Below are 25,836 nucleotides of genomic sequence, written 5' to 3' on the forward strand. Positions count from 1 at the left end.
CCCCCGAAATAAAAAATTACAGATAGCTCAGAAAGACTCATACCTTCCTATGTAAACAAGTAATTTGCAGTTTTTCATCACATCCATTAATTTTAACAATGCAGTGTTTTTGTCATGAAACCCGAGCTTAGTTTAGACTTGTGCGTTGCGTTTATTAGCCCAGGTGAGTGGCCAACTCCATGCAACAGTCGTTGTTGGGTTGAGGTAAAGGCATTTCCAGTTTCAAGACAACTTATACTATCAAAAAAGGATTCTTCATCCTCAGACCCTTTTATTTTATTAAACTCATCAAACCCTCTACACCAATAAACATGGAGCATTAGTTTGAATACAATCCAACTGCAATATATAAGATAAAAGGTTTATTTATTCAAATAATTAACCAATGAGGAAAATACGCTTGGTATAAACTGAATGTGTACTATAAATATACGAATTTCATTTGACCACATTTTATTAAATGTAACATTTTACATTGTACTTTTGCAGCAAAATGACATGGACAGTTTACATGTAATTACATTTATTTGGACTGTAGACAAAAGAGGCAAGTTGGGCATCACAAAAACCAGTGTTATTCATTTTAATACATTTGAACCAAAGAAAATCTAGCCTTCGCTTGGCTTTGATTAGTATCAACAAGGCATTTGATACCCCTACCTGAGGTATCTCCTGTATTTATTGTTTAAGGGGTTTCAGCCAGATATCTCTTTTGGAAATCTACCACAGTTTTCCATAAAGGAAAAGCTGGAAGCAACAACAAACAGCTTTCCTGGCTCAAACCAGTGGGATCTTCTAAGGCAGGGATGTCAAACTCATTTTACATCAGGGGCCACACAGAGCTCACATTGATCTTACGTTGGATGGACCAGTGAAACTTCATTACTTTAGTGTAGTATGGGGGGAAATCATTATTGATAGGAAAAGCTGTAAAGCTTATGAAAGGTTAAAATCTATATGCGCTCATTCACATTTTCCAAAGCTGTCTGGTGGGTCTTTGCAGGGCCGATTCTGACCTTGTGTTTGACACCACTGCTCTAAGGCTTTAACTTAAACAACCAGGCCAGAAAGGAATAATCTGAAATAATACAATGAGATGACGGTACTTTTCAAATTCGCAGAAGTGGTGTTTAAACTGTCAACAAGGGCTGGTGGCACACTCAGTCTCATTAGTGCTCACTTATCCACCAATCAGCTTTTCATCTCAGCCTATAAACAGACCGGCCATATGGTTACTATAGACCAGACGCATAATTATACATGTGACAAGAACCTATATAATGTATGTCAGACAGAAAAATTAGAACCTGCTGGCGTTCCAGCAACAATAAAAGTACTGATTGTGATACTTTGATGATTCACTGTATCTAACTATAATTTTGTGTCGTGGCGCAGATGATTGCATCTAATGCTTCCTTTTCTTCTAGTTGAAATAGATTTCCGTACACAGACACTATAAACAAATTCATATTTAAATAAAACATATGCCTACAATTTAAATATGCATAATCACACACGCACATAAAGCAGAGGATATAATTGTTTCCAAGCAGCTCTTTGATGGCTGAGTCACTGAACATATCCTGTATTATATCACGATAAGAAGAACATCAGTTTAAAGGCAGCAGCTGTTTCCCTTTCATCCTCTCCCCCTCTTTTTTCTTTCTGCATCTCTCCATCCTCCCACTGCTTTCACAATGGTATGCTAAGCCAGGGAAGATAGGGCAAATCCCTCCTCTGAGCAGAGCAGGCTGGAGAGAAAGGAACAGAGCGAGAGGCTGAAGGAAGAAAGAGGACCGAGTGCAGAAGCACTCCTCTCTCATCTCTCCTTTCTCTGCCTTCATTTATCTGAGTCCAACCAATCAGCTTGCAGTCCAGCACTGTGTGTCGGTGCACGGCTGTCCCCTGCCACCAACCTGTGGCGATGATGTCACAGGCCCTGCTTCCTAGGACATACTTGTTTCCTCAGTTCTTGGTTCCTCACCTCCTTCCTATTTACATCATTGCTGTTAGTGCTGCAGAACTAGTTTCGATTTTTTTTTTAAGATTAGCTGAACCCTAAACATGAAACTGCAGTCACCAGCCAGTGAGCCTGTACATCCACACATTTTCTTAACAGCTTTTCCAATTCGGGAAAAACTGTCACAGGCCCAGAGGCAGGAAACACCCTGCTCACCGGTATATCACAGAGCTAATACAGGGAATCCTGGCGAACCCAGGACCATGCAAACACAGGGAAAGGAGGGGAAGGACAGGGCAATGGACTTTTTCACCAGAATGGAATTTCTAAGACAATCCTGGGCATTTAGAGGATGTCTGAGGAATGAAGGTGTACTGGTACTCATATTCAAAAAGAAGGGTGACGTGCAGAGTTGTAGAGGGCTAAAGCTAATGAGCTTCATGGGAAAGAGTTTTTGAAACTAGATTTAGATGATGGGTCACGATCAGTGAACAGAAATGTGGCTTCAGGCTGAAAAAGAGCACTACAGATGTGATGCTTTCTGTAACAGTGTTGATAGAGAAGAAGGAGCTCCACTATGGGAGACAGAGGGACATCGCAGGGTGAGCGGTTTGGAGTTAAAGAGTGCAAAGAGGATAGTGGATGCACTGAAGAAGGGATATTGAATATGGAGCTGTCAGGCCAAAAACACCTTAAAATTTACATCTACTAACCATCTACTAAGAACAGCCGGAAACCCAAAAGTCACTAATTACAGAAATTAGACTAACTGAAATAGGAGACTTATACAAATAAAACGGGGCAAAAAAAGAAGCATGTTTTACTTTGACTGTTGCTCCAAATGAGTCAAAATCTGAACCTTTTAGACTGACTTCATACTGCACCATACTAAAATTCAGCCAACAGGAAAGCATCATAAATGGTGCTTTGAGTCCCTCTAGTGGATTATTACTGTACACTAACCCAATGGTGCCTGATGTGTAGTCTTACTTGATATAAATAATGTGATTTTATTCCATCCTCTGTGTTACTTCCTTGTTGTTGTTTTTTGCTGTTTGTTTATTTCTTTGTTTTTCTTTAATGGAGATATTGGTTATGTTGAAAGGGGACCTAGTTTACAGAAAAGAAGAAGAAGACGGAAGAAAGGAAAAAGAACTAAAAAGAAGGAAGGAAAAAAAGAATTGGACAAGTGATCGTGCAATTTTCAAAGGAATTCGAGTCTGCCTTTGACACTCCCTTAGGCCAAAAACAGGTGAACTACTGTAAGGAAGCAAATGCTGCCTTCAAGTGACAAGGCAAAAACAGCCCTTCAACGCTAAGAAACAACAAGAACACGGACTCACCCTTTAATGTATGGACGCTTGTTCCTGCCACAATTCTATCTCAAATTTCAGAAAAAATAACTAGAAATTAAGAAAATAACTCGAGATTTTAAGTTATCAAATCAAATATTTTGGATGGCAAAACTAGTTGAGAAAGACACGACAGACCCAAATGAATGACAAGTGCTCATAGGAGCGGTTTTTTTTTTTAAGTTTTTTTTTTTTAAAAAGACAAATCTTAAATTCTAACCTCAAGACACTGTCTCACTTAGCCTACTATTATTTTATTAAATTACAACGTTATGGTATAACCAATCTTCATCAGCTACAAAACATAGTTATGATTAGACATGATGTAGCAGGCTTAAATTCTCGCTGTCCTCACTAAGAATTATGCCAGGATATCTCACGGCAAAGATTTTACAGATAATATTATAATTAAAGAAATGTTTAATTATTTAACAACAAAACATGGCATTGGTGAAATTACATATGCACTGGTTAGAATAACTACATTCGGCAAAGAGTGATTTGATGGTTTTTTTTTTTCGTTTTTTTAAAAAAAAAAAAAGCCTTTCTTAACGATTTAACGGACGAAACGAAGAGTTTGCTGCACTATTCCTCCCCTCGTTGCTATCTGCGCAATACTCACTTTGGTATTGCGCAATTAGAAGCGTTTTATTTGGATGCGTTGAAAGCGTTAGGAAAATGTGCGATTTGTTAGCTCTATAATCACCACGCACGGCTGAGTGAGCTGGCGTAAAGTTGGAGGCTCGGAAGTTGCGGGGTGTCACGTGAACGCGCCATCAGCTGGAGCGTGCCCTGTGCTGACGAGCCGTTGCTGGTGGAAACAGCTGGTGGTTTCTGTCAGCGAACTCCTCGAGATCGAGAGCAACGTTATTGCGAATAAAAGTTCAAAATAGACTCGAAACCGACTGAAGGCGCTTTTATTTGAATTTCTGTGGCTGTCGGAGCAGACGTCGGGTCATGTCATCCCGTAAAAGCCACTTTTCGTGAGGCACTTGTTAATTGACGCTTCAGCCTGTTAGCACTGAACCGCTATCGCTCGGTGCACCGGCTGCTAACGTCAGCTAGCTAACTTTGTAGTCCCATAGCAACTGGCACAGTGCAGGTTTCCTGGCATCGCAGAAAAGCTGTCAGCTGTCGGATTTTAGTCAACTTTGGACTGAGGGAGGTTTTTTTCTCATCATGGCTCACATTCATTATAAATTCTCCTCCAGACTCAGCTACGACACGGTGGTTTTTGATGGCGTGCACATCACGCTGAATGAGCTGAAGAGGCAGATCATGGGCAGGGAGAAGCTCCGAGCCGGGGACTGCGACCTGCAGATCACAAACGCGCAGACCAAAGAAGGTAATAAAACATGTGTGCACTGATAACGAGCTTGTTTAAACTGAAGTCAACGTCTTCAACTTTGTCGGAAAGCGCGTGGTCCTGCTATCACAGCTGTTTGGAGACAGAGGTAAGCGTTGCGTCACCTCTTTCAGGTTAAACAGTGCAGGGAGGGGGGGTCCAGAAAAGTCAAGCTAGGACAAAAGGGCCTAATGAATGGGCTACATTCCTGCCGCTTTTACGCCTCGTGCTTTTAATCGTGAGGCCTGACGGTGGTGGTGGGTGAGCCCTGTCAGTGCATGTGCAAGTCTCAGGGGAAGCCTGAGTTAAAAATAGCAAAGGTGGAACAGGAGCACCTCTTTATTCATTACCATATGCTTAAGAGCTCCCAGATGCACATGCACATGAATGAGCTATTAGAGTATTTGCTGTCATATACTGTGGCATGAACAAAAAAGTAAACATGGCCAAAAAATAGATTAAATATGTAATGAACTTTGTAAGAGGATGGGGGTGGATCAAATAAGTGTAATGGAGCAGGTTTGTTGTGAATATTGCACATGAGGGTGATACAAGTTCATTGGGATGTTTGGCTATTGTGGGGCGGCTGTGGCTCAGGTAACAGAGCATGTCATCAAGCAATCAGAAGCTTTTCATGAAGTTATGAGGGCTCAATGCTGGAAAAGAACAGAAAATTAAAATGTGTTTAATAAATTATTTTTAATTTATATCAACGTCTTGGGTGGACTTTGTCTTTGTCACAACACCTCAAGCCAGTTTGTATGGGATACTGACCCAGGACCGTATTCTCCAGTTCACCTGCTCCTGGTGGGTGGAGGCGTTTGGAATTATGGGTAGTTTGTTTAGTTTTGTTTGTCTTTGTTTTTTTTTTTTAAAGGGTATCTTTTGTGGTAGTGTGGTGGTAGTATGATAAATGAAAATCTTTGGATTATGGTGTTTTGGTCAGACAAAATGTCACCTGGGGAAGCTGACTGCTGTGACAGACATTTTTCACAAATGGATAAGTCTATCTTTGTTGCAATCCCAGCACTTTACATTAGACTTTACATTATTACCTATTGGGCTTGTCAGTCAAGTTGAGACCTAATCTTATGCTCTTTATCTTCTTTCGTTTTGTAAGATTCCAGTTAAGATTCTTTCTGGTGAGCTAATCATTACCCTTAAAGCCTCGCTATCTTCATCTCTCCCTCTCAGAGTACACTGACAGTGACAGTCTGATCCCCAAAGGTTCATCTGTCATCGTCAGACGGATCCCCAGCTCGAGCAGCAAGACCCACAACAAGTGAGTCTATATTTTTGGAGTCGCCATCTGATTTCCTGCACTGTTATTAGTCCCTGCCATAGCAAAGGCTCCACCCTGCCTCAGCAAGCTACAACCTGGAATCCAAAGCTTTACCTACAGTTTTGAGATTTCACTGCAAGAGGACTTATCAAGAGCCAGGGGTAGCAGTGGATACTAGCTAAAGATTCAGTTAAGCTAATAAGAGTCTACCTTGACCCCAAAAAACATAATTTTAATAAGAAAAATTATCTTAATTTGCTGTATTTTGTCATTGACTGTAAAGCTTTTGCTGTGGTTCATGAAAAGCACTGGTTTGCTGGTAGAGGCCATTTCAGTTTTGAGGATTTTGCATGACATGACCATGAGAAAATACTCTGAGGAAACTACATGGTGACAAACTCAGTGGTTACCCAAATCACTGGTCAGGCTTACGCAGTAGAACCAGCAGTGTTGTGGGTTTTATGCTTGGAAAGCAGGACCTCGCTGGAACAGACTGGCGGTCATGTGACTAGCCGTGTCAGCACCCTACAGACTGGTGAGAGGAATTAGGGCTAATTGGTGGCGTAACACTGCCAACAAGATTAAAAGCAGAAAATGAGCTCTCCACCTGCATGAGGGGACTTGTTTATCCTCAAAGCAATAACACATGAACAAAAAACAACAATAAATCACAATCATTCTTAATTATGTTTCTAAAAAGAGCTTGGACACTTTTTAAAATGTAAATAAAAACAGACTGCAGTGATCATTCATACCTTGTTTTTATTCAACATTGTCCAAACAAATATCAAGTGTATCTAATTTAGAAAATATTCTGTAATGAAAGGCGTGCTATGCTTTGGCCAATAGTGTTCTCAACAGTATTTCTCAACATAAGATGTACAAAAAAATTTAGGATTTTGTCACCTTCTGTAATTAATGTAATTAAAAGATTTTTGTAATCTAGCAAAATCTCTAGACGAGGGAGTGGAACTGACTGCATGTGCTCAAGAAAACTATTGTTGAGCATGTGGTTCATTGCTGCGTGTACAAATGCAGGTTAATAGTTCCCAGAGACTTAAAAAATGTCCCAGTTCTAACTTTGTGTAAACATTTTGTTGTTAATTCAATATGAGGATATTTTCAAATGAAATAATTGTCAATGTTGACATCTTTCAATTAAATTTCAATTTGATTTTATTTATATAGCGCCATATCACAACAGTTGCCTCAAGACGCTTATTCATTTCATATAACACTTTCCCAAATCTTGTCATTTCTGTATATTTTACTTCCCAGGAGCCAGACTTTTATTTATTTATTTAATTTAAAGTGGTGTTCAGCAATAATTCAAGGCTTTCTGAAAGTCTTTCACTGCTTTTCCTTGGACGTTGGCTGCTTTTTTTTACTCATTTTCAGTCCAGTCCTCATCCTTGATCATTCTTAGAGGCGTGGTTTTGCTTTGGTAAGCCCCTTAATGCTGACCTATGAATCATTCAAGCTCTGACTTGATTCACTGTTTTCTGTTCCATCAGATCTAAACAACACCAGAACTGAACTTCAGCCTCTATGTACCTTTGTATTAGCTCTTCTGATGCACTCTTCTGAGTGTGTTAACGCTCCCAATGTGTCTCTCAGAGACAGAAAATATTCAGCCTTTTCAGTTTTGCTAGTTGTTCACAGGTGCCCATGTGCTTTGCTGGCATTTCAGAAATTGCCCTTTGCGTTGAGTGGACATCAAGAACTGCCTTCCTGGGGTATTTCCAATGTAATCACAGGGGACAAACTCTGCATTCCTGTTCTGTTTGTTTTTAGGCCAATGTGGAGCTTCAGCAGTGTGAGTAGGCAAATCAAGTAGGCAGCTTTCAGGATTGTTGTTCTTGATATATAAAATTATGTCTGTGTGCTACTGTCCCTGCTGTGCACCTCGGCAGGTAATGCTCTGTATGGAAAAACACAGAAATCTTATTTTAAGGTCACTGCAGGAAGATATCTTCTTGATTTGTTTAATGCACACTGCTGTAACCTGATTTGCCTGCTTTGTCTGCACTTTTCTGAACAAAAGAAAGCACTCCGTTGTAGATTTCATTATCCATCACTTTCACTGAAGCAGCTTTTAAAAGTGCTCTTTAATTCACATCAAAGACTGTTTGGATATGGACAACTGACTTCTGTCAGGGGAAAAAAAATCTGTGCCTCACACTGTCGTAGAGGAGGTTTAAAAATGTTTTTTTGTTGTTTTTCAGTGAGCGATCAGAGGTCCAGCTTCACCACGCCTTTGGAGCCAGCAGAGCAGTATGTAGCCAAACCACATCCCACAGCACTTTGCCTTCAGCTCCACAAAACACGCACTTTTTTTTTTTTAAGGCTGTGTCTTTTAAAAATGGCATGCTGCATTTTATAACAAAGAATAATAATACATAGAATACATGTGACATGCATCGTTTTCTTTAATTAAGCAGACTAAATGGATCAAAGCTGATGGGAATCATGTATTTTACAATCGCAGTATAACAATTTAAGTGCTTGAAGATAACTGACTAAAAAAAGTTTTTAAAAAAAAACATTTAAAAAGAAAAAAGTTTACAATTAAACAGGTCGTATGTGCTCACTTTTATTAAATAAATATTCTCAACTGTTATGTTATCAAGCTGCTGTGTCACCAGTCAGCGTCTATTGTTGAAGATTGTTCAGTATCTGTCTGTGGGAGGTGGAGCTGCGCGGGTGGGTCAAACATTATCATGCAGGCCAGCTATTCACAGCTGATAAACCCAACTGTTTAATGATGCTGGCACTGCCCAGTTGTGCCTCATCCAGAAGCCACTTTTGCACTTTTTATGGTCTAAATTCTATCAATTCTGGGCAAATACTGCATAACTTTAATTTATCAGGCTGCTGTAAAGTTTCAAATTCTTACTGAGTATTTATAATGTGATTCATTTAGAACCACCATAATTGAAATCACTCCCTTGGTGTAATGGACAGCGTTATTAGAAGACACCCTTTAAGTGAAGAAATATGCAATTTAGAGTTGTATAGCCATGTCATGTTACACGCCTTTAAGTAATAAATGCCATCGACTGCTAAAGCAACAGCTAAAAAGGCTTAGTCTCTGATCTATAACAAGAACAAAAGAAGCTCATTCCTCAGGGACCAAGCTGTGCATTGTAAGTATTTCATTCTAAAACACTATAGTGCGGTCTTGTGTGTAATTCAGTTAAAGATGGTAAAGTCAAGCTTTCACTTGCTGCAGTCTTAACTGGTGTGCACTGACCTGATTTCTCTCTTTGGTTTCTCAGTAGGAGAAGTGTCTGCCACTCTTCTTAGTCTTTTGAGTCTGTTGGACTGACTTGGACAGACTTTTTAATTTTGTGTTGTTGTTTTTTTTTTTTGTTTTTTTTTCTACCAATAAAGTTATTTATATCAAGCTGTGTTATGTACTGAGTATGTGTTTCTTCACTGTGAAGAGTGACGCTAATACACACTTCTACACAGAGAAAAGACAATGGAATCACTGGCCGTTTAACAAGCTTATAGGGCCACTCCACCCATTTTATACTGGATTCCTCGTGCTGGGCGGCTTGCACAATACTGGTATTGGGAATCAAAGCTGTAGAGACAGAGAGCTGCAGACCAAAAAGACATCACCTGAAATTCACATTAACAATATCATGTAGTTCAGTCAGGAGGTGTTTCTTTTTAACTTGCATGCTGCATTTTAAATGTGTCATTAACTTTAAGGTTTAAGTGGTGGCTTTAGCTATAAATTACATTGTAAGTGGTGTAAGTGTGAATTTGGACTTTTTAGATGTTTACAAAAATGTGTTACATTAACAAAGAATTGTAGCCACAACACTTCTTAATGTGTATGTGTTAGTCCCCATAGGGAAATAGTTCCTCTGCATTTAACCCATTCACCCAGTGAAGCAGTGGGCAGCCACCAATGCAGCGCCCAGGGAGCAGTGTGTAGGGACGGTACCTTGCTCAGGGGTACCTCAGGGTAGCCGTTCAGTTGAGTCGAACCCCCGACCTTCCGATCATGGGGCCACCACTCTACCTACTGAGCTACCCCCCCCCTTCACATCAGCAGCTCCTGTATAACATAACTTGGGTATAAATTATTACAGCTGACGTGCTTAAATGATGATATCAGAGCGAAACGGATGTTTCAGAGTACCATCTTTTGACCTTCATAATGTTGAACATTGAGTCATATGTGTACTGTATTTTGGGGGGGGGAAATGTTGCATATCTTTTTGAAGTAATGAGTATACTCCCATGCTGGTGTATTTAATTTCTCTTTATAGTAGGAGCTTCAGCTAAAGGCTCACTTCAGGGATGTTTTATCTTTATCTTAGTTTAATATACCTATTTGGCATGCTTTCTGGCCTATCAGCCAAATATTTGTACAAATCAAACTACTGATCTACATGAGGCTAAAGATTCATTAAAGCAGTTACAGCTCTGAAAGCTGCAAAAAAAACTTTCACAACAGTCCAACAGAGACATTCTGGTCTTAGCAAAAAGTCTCCGTTTCAAGCTGGTAAAGCTCACAGGATTAATCCTCTTGGGGCCATGCGTGTTTCTGCATGCGCGTTTCTATAGTGTTTCCATTTAAAGGCTACTAAACCAGAACCTGTTAAACAGGTTTTTCCTGTCCAACAATTCACAGCCTCTATCACACACACAGTTTGGATTTCTTTCTTTGCTCCTCTGTTCCAGCACAGTAGAGGAGGATAACATAAATAGATGCTTAGACAGAAAAACGCTGGCTGGACAAGTGTACATTCCCAGGATGCTTTGTAAAGTTTTCTTTACATTTTAAATTCAAGAGTTTGGAGAAATGCAGTGTGAGCTGTGTGGACAGTGATCAGTCACACTGAAAATCACAGATGGATGCTGATGCAAATTTTATGTTCATTTAAATGACACTTGTGATTTCGTAAAACAAACTGAAAGTAACAACTAAAACTTTGAATTGTGGTTTAGCCCAGTTTGGGGTAAAGGTTTGTAGCTCAAATGTCTTGTTTTGTGTATGCTTGTATGTCAAACCTCAAACTTTATTTTCAGACATTTTTGGATAAACAATTTTAATGTTTTTCCACAAGCTGGGTAACCGGGGGCGGCCGTCATGATTACTTTTATGAAACTTTTTTGTGTTTAATTCTAACAGATGGATGATCACAGTTCGACAAGAGCCCTGTCCTTTTTCTCCAAGGTAATGCTATTTTCTATTTCTGTTATGCACGTTTATCTTGGTTTACATGCTTCAGTCCAAGCTGAACACTGATCCTCAAACGACGTCTTTGTGTATGCTGCACGTCATGCATTTAGATGCAGATGGCTAACCTGGTTGATGTGGATGCATCAGAGGAGGATAAGATCAAAGTTATGATAAATCAGTCCATCTATGACCCCATGAAGTGAGTCATGTATCCTCACACTGTCGAGTTTCCATCTCTTAAACTCCTCTCATGTTCTCATATCTCTCTTTACGTCTTCCTTCTTTATTGGTTGATGTCCTTTTTTACATTACACATTCTCACTCGGCTCTTCCTATTATTCTCCAGTTTAAACACAAAACCCAGCAATGTCCTTTCTGCGAATTACACCTGTTATCGCTGTGGAAATCCAGGACACCACATCAGGAACTGTCCTTCCAGCGGGGTAAGGCCATAATGTATCTGTTAAGTGACTTAGCTACTTGTACAAATCGTGAATTGAAAAATAAACCTGGGTGAGTAAAGAATGTAGAAATGTATAATTTCTTTGAGTGCTGATAGTGTTTGCGTATTCACGTGTACTTCAGATATCTGTAATGCTTTTCCTGGATTTCTGTTATATTTATTATTTAGCCAACATATTAAAAACGGCCAAGGTTCCAGATAATGAGATAAGCACATGTGCAGTTTCTTTTTCTATTGGCTCCATATTACGTCAGCGAGTTATCCTAATATGGTCATCTCACTGAGATACCTCTGGCTGTGAGCACAAAAGCTTCACCCATCTGCTTTTCAAACCTTCAGTTTGCAAGGATGAGGCAATCAGAGTATCTTGTTTCAGCTAGAGGATTCATGGCTGAGGATTTATTTAACATATCAATCATGCAAAGATGGTCTACCAGACAAGAAATTATTATTTTTAAATATAAAGCTGGAATGTGTGCCTTTAAATGTAGATGTTTCTGTCTTTGACAGCAGGATAAAAACTCTGAGGCACCTGTGAGGATAAAGAAGAGCACAGGCATCCCACGTTCCTTCATGGTCGAAGTGGATGATCCCAACATTAAAGGCGCCAAGCTGACCAACTGTGGGCGCTATGCAATCCCTGCCATAGATGCGTGAGTGTTAATTAAAGTGTTACTGTGTGTGTTTATTAATGTTTCTTTTGTTTGACCGTTAGGAAATACATTTATTTACACTTTTCTTAGAGTTTGCCTTCAGAAATGCATTTATTATCCGTGGCATAGATTGAACCAGGTACTGGAAACATTCCTCAGAGATTTGTCCACGTTGACATGACAGCATCACATTAGGTTGCAGATCAGTCGACTGCACTTCCATGATGTGAATCTGCTGTTTGACCACATGCCAGAGGTGTTTTACTGGATTGTGTGAGCTCATTGTCATGGCTAAGAAAACTGTTTAAGCTCATTTGAGCTTTGTGGCAAGGTGGATTATCCTACTGGAAGAAGCCATCAAAAAATGGGTTCACTGTGGTCATGACAGACATGGTCAGCAATAATATGGAACAAAGCAACTATACTTAAACAAAGCTCACTTAATACTAAGTGGCCCAAAGTGTGCCAAGAAAATATCCCCCACAGCATTACACCACCACCCTGAACTGTTTATACAAGGCAGCTTTCAAGCTGTTAAGTTTAAGGTCTGACCCTGTCATTCAAATATTGCTGCAGAAATCAAGACTCATCAGAACAGGGAACATTTTTCCAGCCTTCCATTTTATTTACAACTGAGGAGTGCAAGAAGGTCCTACTTCTCTGACATCATCACTAAAAACAGCCATAATGCTCGGGTCTTATTTTCTACAGTTGACAGGCTAACAAACCCTCCTGTGCCAGTGGCAGCTGAACTTCATTCAACCATGGCCTGCAATGACTTTGCCAAATTCTTCACAGACAAAATCCAAAAGATTAGACAAGCAGTTGGTACATCAACAGCAGATCCAGGATATGTACTGTGTCCACCGAAAAACTGTTTAAACACCATCAAACAGTTTCACCCGATTAACAGCAAAGACCTGGAGGACATCTTAGGTCAACTGAACTCCTCCTCCTGCTGTTTAGATGTCCTGCCAACAAGTTTTTTCAAAAAGGTCTCAAAGACTTTAGAGTCAGACCTGTTACAGATCGTCAACTTTTCTTTATTATCAGGTGTGTTTCCAGAACCACTAAAAACTGCTGTAATTAAACCTATACTGAAAAAGGACAATCTTGACAAGACACAAATGAACAACTACAGTCCGATCTAAAATCTCCCATTTTTAAGTAAGATCATTGAAAAAGCAGTTTCTCAACAGCTCAGTTACTTCTTAAAACAGAATAATTGCTACGATGCCTTCCAGTCAGGTTTTAGACAGAACCACAGCACTGAAACCGCTCTGACCAAAGTGTTTAATGACATATGTCTGAATACAGACAGTGGAAAAATGTCAGTCCTAGTTTTACTGGATCTCAGTGCAGCATTTGATACAGTTGACCACAACATATTACTCAAACGACTGGAGAACTGGGCAGGTCTTTCAGGAACTGTACTAAACTGGTTCAAAACATACTTAGAAAACAGGAAATACTTTGTATCAATAGGTAACTTCACATCCGAGCAGACAAGTATCACATGTGGAGTTCCCCAAGGTTCCATCTTGGGACCCCCTCTGTTTAGCATTTACATGCTCCCACTGGCACAGATTATAAAGAACAACAAAATAAACTACCACAGCTATGCAGATGACACACAAATATATACCACAATGTCACCAGGAGACCGAGGCCCTGTACAGGCTCTTGGTAAATGCATTGAGGAAATTAATGACTGGTTGTGCCACAATTTTCTCCAACTAAACAAAAACAAAACTGAAGTAATAGTCTTTGGCGCCAAAGAAAAACGATTACAGGTCACCAGAGAACTTCAATCTATACACCTAAAAACCACAAACCAGGCGAGAAATTTGGGTGTAGTGATGGATGCAGACCTAAACTTAGAAAAACACATTAAGAACATTTTTCCAGCCTTCCATTTTATAATTTGGGTTAGCTTGTGTGAACTTTGGTCTCAGTTTCATGTTCTCAGCTGACAGGAGTGGCAGGTAGGTTGGATATGTTGTGCATTCAGAGATGCTCTTCTGCATACCACTGTTGTAACGAGTCGTTATTTGAAAGAGAGCTGTATTTTATATAGATAGATAGATAGATATCCTCCTTTTCAGTCCATGCTCTATACTTTTGGCTTATTAGTAGCCATTTTTTAAGTCAAATGTCAAATTAACAGCCTTCTCTTAAAGGTACCCAGTTGAAGTAAATCTAGTTAAAAGCATCCTGTTAATAAATAAAAGTCAAGAGGCTTTATTGTCATTTCAACCATGTGCAGCGGTACAGTACACATTGAAGCGAGACAACATTCCTCCAAGACAATGGTGCTACATATAAAAGACAATCAACACAGGACTACATAAAGTGCAAGTGTGAAAAAAAATTGCAGGAATTGCAAAAAAAACCCAAAACAAAGACAGTGCAACACCAGACAGAACAGAACGATACAAACATAAGACAGCGCAACAGAAAAGTGCAATAATGACAGTGGGTTGGACACAAAAGTAAATGTGCATGTACTTTTTTCTGTCCATAGAGAGGCATATGCTATTGGCAAGAAGGAGAAACCTCCCTTCCTTGCACAGGAGCCCGAGTCTGAAGACCAGGATGATCCCATACCTGGCGAGCTCCTCTGTCTGCTCTGTAATGAACTGCTGGCTGATGCCGTGGTCATACCCTGCTGTGGAAACAGCTACTGTGATGAATGTGAGTGTCTGCTACACACACATAAGATAAATTAATAGTTTAAACATCTAATCACCTGAACCTAATATATCTATATATCCAGTTCTTACTAACTCAAAAATTTAATTACACAAAGTACAAAATTGTAGAAATGTTTAAGTGTATCACAGATTCAGCAAAAATGTGCAAATTTTGCCTACCAAAAGCAGCAGAAACACAAGTGCATGTACAGTCTGTACTCTCGACAGTGAAAGCACGGCACTGCTTCAAACTGTAGGACTGTGTCACATTATTGTACAAATAAACAGTGCTCTGGTTGCTCTTTAATCTCCTTTTCTCTCACTCAGGTATTCGCACTGCCTTGTTGGAATCAGAGTACCATATCTGTCCCACCTGCGAACAATTAGAAGTCTCTCCTGACACCTTGATAGCCAATAAATTTCTCAGACAGGTGAATTGACAGAGTGATAATAATTATATATTATAGATTAAATGTTTGTAATAATGCTTTCTTTTTCAAGGTACAGTTAATGTTGTATTGTTGATCTGTAACGTCACACCAAAAGATTCAGTATTCAGCATTCACTTTGCTCTCCATCCATTTTTCTCCCACCACAGGCTGTCAACAGTTTTAAGAAAGAACAAGGACAAGACAAAAGCTTGAAAAGAAAACCAGCCACATCCCAGTCTCAAAATCTAACTCCAGCCCCCTCTGTCCCTACCCCGCCCCCTCTGCCCATGCAGAGCCAGCCACAGAAACCTCAGCAGTCATCCCAAAGCCAGCAGGTGAGCCTTTTAATAATATGTTTCATCTGGCAGGCAGGAAAAATAAAGAACCTGCAAATAATATAATTACTGTTTTCTTTTCAGGGTAAGACCTTTGGTAGGTCTCTGCAACATTCTGTATTTGCCCAAAGAAGAAACATGCATGTACACATGTCTCATATCCTGATATAAGTCATCTGTTATCCTGATAATGATATAAATCACAGTATAGTGCATTTTCTGTAAATTCAGTGAATATTTTATATAATAACCAAATCAAAAGTACTTTTTAACATATCAATATCAGCCTTATGTTAACCTGTAGCAACACACACTAAATGACCCCACGCAGTCATATAAGAGCTTCTATATATTTTCTATATATTTACAAATATAAGTTGTAATGGTCACTGTTCTTCTTCTGAGATTTATTTTGAGCACCTGATGGCTCTAGCCCCTCGTTTAGGAATGAGAACCCGGATGTTTTTTGGCTGGTCCTTCCTGTGGTGCCGGGGTGACTATTGCAAAGCGTCATCTAAAGGAACAATAGACATTTTAATATCATCACTTGATATATTTTGCCATGTCGCACAGTCCTAATGTACTATATTCCTCTATTGTAAATTATTGGTTTCGTTTATTGGCTTTGATGAAATGTTTCCCAAATTGAGGTGCAGTGATCCAACTTTCTCAGGCCTGATGTTGATACAGACACCTCAGCTTTGGGTATCTACTGAAAAGAAGTTCCAGTACTATTATTAAATTAATAACCTTTCTCACTGTAAAGAAGAGGCAACATTAGACTTGATTTAACATCATCCCTTAACTTTATTTTTTTTAAAGGGACAAATGAAAAGAATATGAAATGCTAAATTCATATTTATGACTAAAATCATTTTTAAAACTCTTGCAGTTTCCTTTAATTTGCAGTCATGATAGTTTCTTCTTACCCGGTTTCTAGTTTTGTGTGTGCACTGTATCGTATAAGGAGTGTAGCACACAAGAAGAAATTGTTGAGAAAACAATGGTAATAAAGTTCACAACAGCATATTAAGTTTTATTGCACTTATGTTAACAAGCAATAAAAAGCTGTCCAAAAGGTATTTAACCTGAGAGACAAAATACAAAGAGAGCGACAGAGCTGATGAGGACTCGATTCAATTAAGATCTATTTGTGGTAAACTTAGAAAGTTACTAAAAACTAAGAAAACTTTGTTTTCTACTGCTGTTGCAAGAGTAAAATACCTCTGTTTTTTCACCATTTGCTGTTAATTTGCTCTATAAGTTAACTCGTCTTATGTGTGGCACAGCAATCGTAAAAAAAACCATCTAATTTAATTTAATTCTGTAGATCAGCCCAGTAAATTAGCCATCATTACGAATAATCATTTAAGCTTTGGGATTCTGTTTTACAAAGATCTTCCTTAGCATTCATGCTCCCTTGTTTGTTCCACTGGATTTTGATCTCTGCAATGTTTTCTTGGTATACCCCTTGTTCAGGACTCTCTTCTGGATCATCTAAAGACTGCAAATATACCACCACAGTCTCAAGTCTCTGAGGTTCAACCTACAACTACAGACCCAGCCTCTGAGAATGACACAGCAGGCACATCCCTCCAGCCTCTAGAAAACCAGCTAGAAATATCTGAGAAGTATGTATAATATTACACTGATTTTTACATGGGTATTTCTACATCCACATTGCGGACGATCTTCATAATATTTGAGGATGTTGAAGATGTCCCACTCCAGCCAGACAGCAGTGAAAACACACTTAAAGCTGTTTGGGAGCTCCTAGTGTTGCCTGACAATGAAGTAACGCTCCGTTGTCTAACGATAAACTGTGAATTTAACTACTGTATTTCCAACTTAAAATCAAAGGGTTTTAAAATAGCTGGCGCTGCCATTTATAAAAAAGGAGTAATTTCACTGTAGCTACAGCTTTGCAGTGCTGCTAAAGAGGTAAGAATGAGGAGAATTTAAATTATTGCGATCATGTTGTGCTGACTGTGATGTATTTACTCAGTGAGATTGAAGGAAAGATGTGCAGTGACTCAGCAGGTGCTGCCCTGTCTGGAAAGGTTTCAAACAAAGATCCGACTGATCCACCGTCACAGCCCATAACACCGGTGAGGTCATTCATACAGGAACAGTCATTCTCACTCAATAATAACGTTTTTTTGTTTGTGTTTTTTAATGAAATCTTGTGGCATTTGTGTCTGTTTAGGATGATGACACTCCAGCAGCAGAGCAGCCTCTGACAGGTAGCGTCAGTCAAGAGAATCAACACTCCTGCTCAGGTGAGTGACTAATAAACAGTATCAGTGTGTGATAATCTATTCCCTACTGTTAACCTTGTGTTTAGACACATGTCAGTAATGTCACTAAAATCAGGAAATAATGAGGGAAAAAAACACTTTTTCTTTGAATCAACAGGTGCAACCCCAGTATACCCTGAATCCTCAGTCAGCTTGGAGAGGTCGGTAGTGTGTGTTTCTGAGTTAGGGGTTTGTATTTTCCTTTTTCCACTCTTTAAACACTGACATCTTTTACCTTTCATGTACCTTCCTTATAGCTCTTCTTCATCTTTGGTTTGTCTCACTGGAGGAAAGACTGAATCTAATACCCAGCAGCTTTCTACCATCCCCTCCACATCATCCTCCTCTTCATATTCAAATACTCCACCACCTCTTTTTCCCTCCCCACTTTTTCACACGTACTTATCAGCTCAACAGTTGCACAGCACTTACCCTCCTGGATACCCACCTGCCACACCCATCTGGACCCTTCCAGCCCCCCAGGGTACCCCTATCCCATCCCTTTGCTCCTCTACTACCACCTCCTCCCCCATCCCTCGCCTCATTCCCCAGGAGTGGTACAAGTATCAGAGAAAGAAAAAAGAGAGGTGTGTGTACCTGCTTACAGCATTATGTTTATACTATCCTATAGATGTACATGATGAACTGAACATAATGTATATTTTATATCTTTACATGTCACTTTTTGTCACTCAGGTCACCTCAAAGAGCATCTGGCTACAGACGTTCCTCTTCACATTCAAAGTCTTCTACAACCAAGGCCTCTTGCTCCTACTCTCACTCTTCAAGCCGCTCTGAGTCTCGCTCTCGCTCCAGAAGCAGATCAAGGTATTTTGTGGCCCTTTTACAGAAATGTTATTTACAGTATTTTGCATTTTGCTGTTTTGCACCATCCTGAATTGAAAATCTTCAGGACTGACAGAAACTGACTTGTATACTAAAAACATGCAGGACAAATACAGAGCAAAAAAAACCCAACAGCATTGTTATGTTTAAAAACCTGAAAATTCACATTACATTTGTGGAGTAAATAAATAATATAAAAACATTTAGTACAAATGTAGAGTAGTACAAATGTCATTAAAAATAGTATGTACAGTATAAACCTAAGAGAACAGTAGGAATGATTTCCTGAAGCATTCTTTATGGAAGTGGGGTTGAATTAGTTTGAGGGAAGAAGAGCTCCCCTGCTTCAGTAGTGTAGACTGGAGTGGGTGAGATGGGTTGTTTGTGGTGGAGAGCAGAAGACAATAGCAGTACCACTCATGATGATGGAGATCTTCTATCAGTACCACAGGCTGGTAGAAGATCTCCAACATCAGAGCTTTCTCATAAAGTAGAGTCTGCTCATTCCCTTCCTGTTCACAGCATCACTCTTGGTCCTCCAGTCAAGTCTGTCATTCAGGTAAATGCCAGAGTACCTGTAGCTCTCCATTGTTTCCACCTTCTAATAATCACACACACACTCCAACACATACCTCAGGGGTAACTTGCCCAAGGGTACAGACTGAAGGGGCCTTCTTGTTAGTGAGCGACCCACTCCTCCACAACCACCTAATAACACCCACCAACCAATAACCATGTATTTTCCATACAGTGAAAACTGTCTTGTGTTTTCTTTTTTTCTTCTTCTTTAGACACCGCTCTCCCTACTCTCATCAGAGAGACCTGCACACACGCTCTCGCCAGCCTAGCTCTTATACCTACGGTTATAAACGCTCGCGCTCACCTACACCGTCCTCGTCGTCTTCACCTCGAAGGGCTCGTCATTCCAGGTCCAAGTCTCTATTAGGCAGAAAGGACCGCCATCACAGTCGCCATCTTAGCAAGAAGTCATCTTCAAGCAGCAACCACTCCAGGAAGCGGGGAGAACGCTCAGGGAAGGAAGCGGCACGCTCTGAAGACAGTATTTCCAGAAACACGTGCACAAGTCGAGCAAACAGCCTGGAGCTGGACAGGGAGTGCTACCTGCAGTGGAAGAATGAGTATAAAGAGTGGTATGAGAAATATTTCAGCAGCTATCACCAGCTCCACCAGCTGCCTGTTCCCCTACTCAGTCTTCCTCCTCCTCCTCCTCCCCCTCAGTGGGTGAGCACAGACAGAAGCAGAAATCAATCACAAGCCAGCTTAAACTCTTGCTACCAACCACAAGATAGATGCCCTGTTGAGATGGATGGCTGCTCCCCCTCGTCGGAGTCATCCAGTGACAGTCGCTCTCCCCCATCTCATTCTTCAAGCGAGAGTCGCTCCACGCCATCTCAGTCATGCAGTGACAGCAGTTCCTCTATGTCTTATAAGGCTAATGACAGCCGATCACCTCCATCTCAGTCGTCCAGTGACGGTCGCTCCACGCCATCTGAAGACAGAGCTCAGCCAAGAGCATCTACTGAGAGGTGCAATGAGAAGTCAAGACATAAACAAGTCACGCTTTCAAAGAGTAGCATGGAAATGAAACTGCAAGGACCGAGTACAGACAATAAACCACTGAAAAAACTGGAGGAGTCGAGCCCACTGAAACATGAACAAAAGAAGAAGAAGAAACAACCTGAAGACAGTGGACAGGAGACTTCGCCCCCTCATGCTGAAAGCTCTAGAGATGACAGCAGAAAGGACAAAAGGAGGCACAGCAGTGAACCAAAGGCCTGCAAGCATAGTACGCCAGTACAGAAAGATTCAGACCAAACTGTCCTGAAACAAGACCAACCTGAAAGAAAATTCATAGGAAGCAATTCAGAAGGAGAGGAATGCTGGAAAAGAGGCAAAGATTTAGACTTTAGTGATGGGAAGAGACAGCACAAAGCAAAACCCAACAAAGAGCTAGACGGGACGAGCAAAGAGCGAGAAGAAAACCCTGGAGGCAGCAAAACTCCTGACTCTAGATCAGAGAAGAATAGGAAAAGAAAGAATGAGGATCTGGTGAAGAATGAAAGGGATGGTAGTCTTTCTGGTGAGATGCAAAGTGGCAAACACCTGAAAACGAAAACAGCAGAGAAGCCTGAAAACCGTCTTAGTGAATTCCTGAAACCACTTGACAAAGAGAAGCAAAAAATGGAGAAGAAGTCAGAGAAGAAAACATGGCCTCTGACAGCGAAAGACATCTGGGAGGAAGGGATGAAGGTGAAACCGCAGATGAAGATAAGCATCAACATCAACCTGGATGGCAAAAGGACAGAGGAGAACAATGGAAAACACGAGGTTACAGGGAAGGCGCAGGAAAACATCAATTACCCTGAAAATAGAGAGGAGGCGCAGAGGGTCAACAGAGGTGAACTAAATGAAAAGGAATCCAGTAGAAACCAGGAGGACCGTTCTGAAGACAAACTGATACAAGGTGAGGGAGAAAAAAGACTGACATGGGACAAATTTACCTTCAGAGATGATAAGGGAACGAAGGCAGGAGAGAAGGAAGACACCAGAGAAAGAAAAGACGATGAAGACGAGGGGGAATTAGACTTATGGCACTGTGCGCTCACAGGAGTGGAGGAGAGTGAGACAGGAAAGGGGGAAGAAGAGAGTTTGAGAGAGGACGACAAAGATCAAGAGATGGGAGACTCGCAGAAGGAGCAAGAAAACAGAGAAGCGTGGAGGGACGAGCTAAAGGAAGGTGTCGAGATGATGACGAGGGAGGAAGGTACATTGAGGTTCAGCTCATCAAGGAGCAAAAATGAAGGCCACCAAGATGGACCTAACACCAAGCTGGGTGATGGCAGGTCAGAACATTACTGCTTTCATTTTTTTCTCTTAACTGTCTTCATTTTAATCTTTGTAGCTGCATTTTCCAAGAAATGTTTAGATTAAATAATAATCTTATCTTATCTGATCTGGTAATAAAATATGATTGCGTTTCTCAAAGTCTAGATCAAAGTACATTTTCAGACCTTACCAAGTTGTTACAAGTTGTGGTGACATCGTCATGTCTTTTTTTCTGTCTGAACACAACTGCTGAACCTAAACGTGTGTATTCAGTTTAAACTGTTCCTAAACGAAGAACAACAGTATTTGCTTTCACTGGAAAAAGTGGAAGCAGGTAGAAAACCCGAAATGTATCTGAACAGCCATTTAGATTACTATAGTTTTGGGTTTTTTTACATTAGATAATTAATAAGTAAATTAAGTTCAACACTGTTTTACCTGTAATATAAGAACATAATACCCTGGATTGGTCTTTAACAGTCAGGGAAATATTTTCCTATCAGAGCTGCACAGAATTTGCAGTCTTAATCAATTTATCTTCATTTTTCCCACCAGCTCGGCTGCTATTTGTTTATCACATCTTCACAGCAAGCACCTTGTCTAACATTCACATGCATTCTTGGATCTCAGATTTTCCTCACTGTTAAAACATGCTAGTTTAATTTTCCTCAGGTCTTCAATTGAGTCACTGGCTTGTTACTCGAGTTAGTCTCTGCAGGGTGGCTGCCCACTGCTCCTAACACATAAAACACAGGACGTAATTTTCTCCTCAGGGATCTACAAAGACTAAAGAACAACATCCTAGGATGCAATTGAAGACTAAAGAGATCTAGTGTTGCAGCTGTATATCTTCTTTTATTAGATTACCTGTGATATTTAATCTTGTCTATGTGTGTTGGGCAGCCGTGAAGAAGAGAGTCATCAGAGGAGGACAGTGGTGAAAACGTTGGAGAAATACACCCAAGAAAGATGGACGGAGCTGGTACACGTTCAGGTGTGTATGTCAGCCGAGGTTATATAAGCATCCACCACCTAAGTTCATCCATCCAACCAATGTAGAACCCTACTAACTGCGTGCCTTTGGACTGCGGGGGGAAGCCGGAGAACCGGAATACAAACTCATCATAGTGAGGCCCCGGCCAGATGGTGGATTCACATATAGGATCTTGGTATCAGGCAACCACTGTGCCACCATTCTGTCACTCAATTCAGTTTTATTTATATAGTGCTGAATGACAACAAGAGTTGCCTCAAGGCACTTCATACTGTAAGGTAAAGACCCTACAATAGTAGAAAGAAAGCCCTAATTAGATAACCCCCTGTGAACAAGCACTCGGTGGCAGTGAAAAAAAAAGAAACTCAAAAAGGAAAAACTCCCTTTTAACAGTCACCTGTCATAAGGGAAGGAGACAGGACAACTGATTACATGAGGAAGAGTGCCAGAGATTAATATTAACTAATGATGCTTAAGCTACTATGACTTACTCCCTTAAAAAAAAAAAAAAAGTCATGACATCTGAGTCACATTGTATTTTTACTTTTATTTCCCAGGCACCCCGATCAACATGGGAGAGAGATGATGAGGAGGATGAAGGAAAAGTCAGAGTTCACACTGACCGTGTTTCTTTGACTCTGCCTCAACCGTCAGTGACCAACAAAGCCGAGGGTGACGAGGAACAGCAGGGAGAGAGGGGCAGGGAGAAAGAGAGAGACTCTGCTTGCTCCTGGTCACACAGAAGTGTGGCTCCCTCTAGTGGCAAAGACGGAGCTGTAAGCACCACGTCTGCAGATGCAGGCAGGGAGACGAGGAGAGAGATGGACAGGCAGAGGAACAGAGAGAGGGAGAGGCAACAAGAGAGGAAAAGGTCAAAAGAACAAACAAGAGAGGAAGGAAGCGGGAGAGACGGGGACAAAGAGCAAAAACGCACTGCCTCTCTCCCCACCTCCTCTCAGTTTTACTCCTTCTCAACATCACACAATGCAGATAGGACAGATCTGCAATACGGGGGCAGCCAGGCTAGCAACAAGAGTTCATCCTGTCCCAGCAAGAAATTCACCAGTGCCAGAAACAGGGAAAGCAACACAATAAGCAGGGAACCCAACCTGCCTGAAAAAGATGCACAGAAAACACACAGAGACCCATCATTGAATCTCAGATACAAAGATAAAAACTACAGCCACTACCACAGTAACCACCAAGATTCATCAGGGAGTGATCGAAATAAAGACAGAGCTCCAGGGACACACCACTCCCACAGCCGGGGTAAAGGCAGAGACCTGCTCCCCTTTGAATCTCCTGGATACTCTCAAAGATATTCCCCTCATTTGGGGTTAATGCAGAGCAAAGCTGGAAAAGAAGAGCGTAAACCAAACAAGGCTGAGAAATTCGTCAAAGAAGGCAAAGAGGGGAGAGAAAATCGAGGGATGATGGGTGTGCAGGGAGGAAGTGCCTGGTGGGAGCATGAGGCTGATTATAAAGTGGATGGAGTAGAAAACTGGTTCGGTGGAGGGAAGGATCTGGAGGAAGGGGAGATGCTCAGCAGCCGAAGCAGCAGCGTCGGCTCGTCAGCGAGCCAGGGGAACAGCAAAGACGACAAGAGGACAGAGAAGGAGAGGAAACAAAAAAGGCAGAAAAAAGAGAAAAGGCAGGCGACCCCGGAGCAGCCGCAGGACGGAGAGCTGAAGAAACACAAACACAAGAAGTCCAAGAAAAGAACAGATGGCGCAGAAGAGAGCGGAGGAGAGGGGGCCGACAGGTGGAAACGAAAGGAAAACCACTGATCTCCACTCGGATGTGTCACCTCGACTCTAAAAATGAAGTTAAATTTACTTGAATGATGTTTTCTTTTTTCTGACCAACAGGTGCCTGGATTTTGTTTTTTGTTGTTGTTGTTGTTACTTTTGTTTAATTTTTGCTCCAGGATACGTTTTGTATCACGTTAAGATCTTCATAATTCATTTATAGCATTCGCAATCCTCGTATAAAATTGTGAAGAAATGGCACTTTATACAAAATCAAAAAAATGAATGTGACTGAAATCACACGGTGAACCTTAACGCTCTTGAATTATTTTGACTTGAAGGATTTTTGCACTTGTTTACAACTTGCTCAGGACTGCCAGCAGTTACGATTCACATGAATCTGCTATGGATGGAAATCTTACATTTTGAATAGTCAGTCAATAATTTGCCTTGCCTCGCACAGGGGTGCGTTTGGATTACTGAGAAAAAGATTGTGATCATTTAAAATGCACAGCCTACTGTGAATATTTAGGATTTAACCTCTGTGTTGCATTTTGTTTATTTATTATTTCTTTTATGTTTAATCTAAAAACTGCTGGATAGATGAATGATTTAGTAGAGGCAAGTTTAGTTTTTCCTGTTTTGAGGGAAATAAATAATAATTTAAAAAAATCTAAAATCTTGGGTTTCTGTCTGGATGTCTGCTGGTACTACTAGTGAGCACAAGTGGTAACTCCAGGCTTAACATACAGTACATCTACTTCACTGCACTTTGGATTTGACTTTCTATTGCATCTTTACCTTAAAGCTTTATTATTTTTGCAGATAAATTCTATTATAATAGATCAAGCTACCAAGCAACATATAATAAGCAGCAGCTATTTATGTACTATTCTGAAAACACTGCAGGCCAATGTCCCTCAATAATCTTGCTTACGTTTTGGCATTGATCACATACCAATTAAATATAAGGCCAATATTGTTTCTTTTAACCCATAAAGGCAGCTTATGAAGGGAAGAGCAGTGTGTCATGATTTATGAGATGATGAATAGTCATCACTTCTGAACACGTTTTAATGACCATGAAATGATTGTGATTTATACTTTCCACAACAATAAAATTAATAATACAACAAAACACACTTTTCAGCTTTTCGTGTATTTTGAAAATAGATTTGTCGGAGACCTGGAGTGTTATTGTGCACTTTGGGTCAACTTCTGTCGTTTAAATGTGCATAGGCTTTTTTTTTTTTAAAAAAAAAAAAACCAGACATGCCAATCAACACAATTTAGTACATACTGCACTTCTATATCAATATTTTACGCAAGCGCAGAGCTGCCACCCAGGCAAAAGAAAAATAGAAGTATATCACGTTATAACGTGAAA

General features: G+C 40.5%; 1 protein-coding gene across 2 annotated transcripts; it reads left to right on the forward strand.

The window, feature by feature from the left end:
* Window positions 1-4,091: 4,091 nt before the first annotated feature.
* LOC308410736 (uncharacterized protein) lies at window positions 4,092-25,668 on the forward strand. Of its 2 annotated transcripts, none has more exons than XM_080904305.1 (19): window positions 4,092-4,657; window positions 5,852-5,939; window positions 8,165-8,213; window positions 11,092-11,136; window positions 11,253-11,341; window positions 11,489-11,585; window positions 12,116-12,258; window positions 14,783-14,952; window positions 15,279-15,382; window positions 15,550-15,717; window positions 17,197-17,348; window positions 17,723-17,825; window positions 17,924-17,996; window positions 18,133-18,175; window positions 18,272-18,601; window positions 18,711-18,842; window positions 19,652-21,724; window positions 22,611-22,701; window positions 23,259-25,668. In XM_080904305.1, the coding sequence occupies exons 1-19, from the start codon at window positions 4,492-4,494 to the stop codon at window positions 24,486-24,488; spliced, it is 5,346 nt and encodes a 1,781-aa protein (XP_080760431.1). In that variant the 5' UTR covers window positions 4,092-4,491; the 3' UTR covers window positions 24,489-25,668. The 2 variants fall into 2 exon arrangements, with proteins under 2 accessions (XP_080760431.1, XP_080760432.1); XM_080904306.1 differs by having other exon boundaries at window positions 12,119-12,258.
* The last annotated feature ends 168 nt before the right edge of the window (window positions 25,669-25,836 follow it).

The sequence above is a fragment of the Rhamphochromis sp. 'chilingali' genome (assembly GCF_963969265.1).
Source record: "Rhamphochromis sp. 'chilingali' genome assembly, chromosome: 15".
Taxonomy (NCBI): Eukaryota; Metazoa; Chordata; class Actinopteri; order Cichliformes; family Cichlidae; genus Rhamphochromis; species Rhamphochromis sp. 'chilingali'.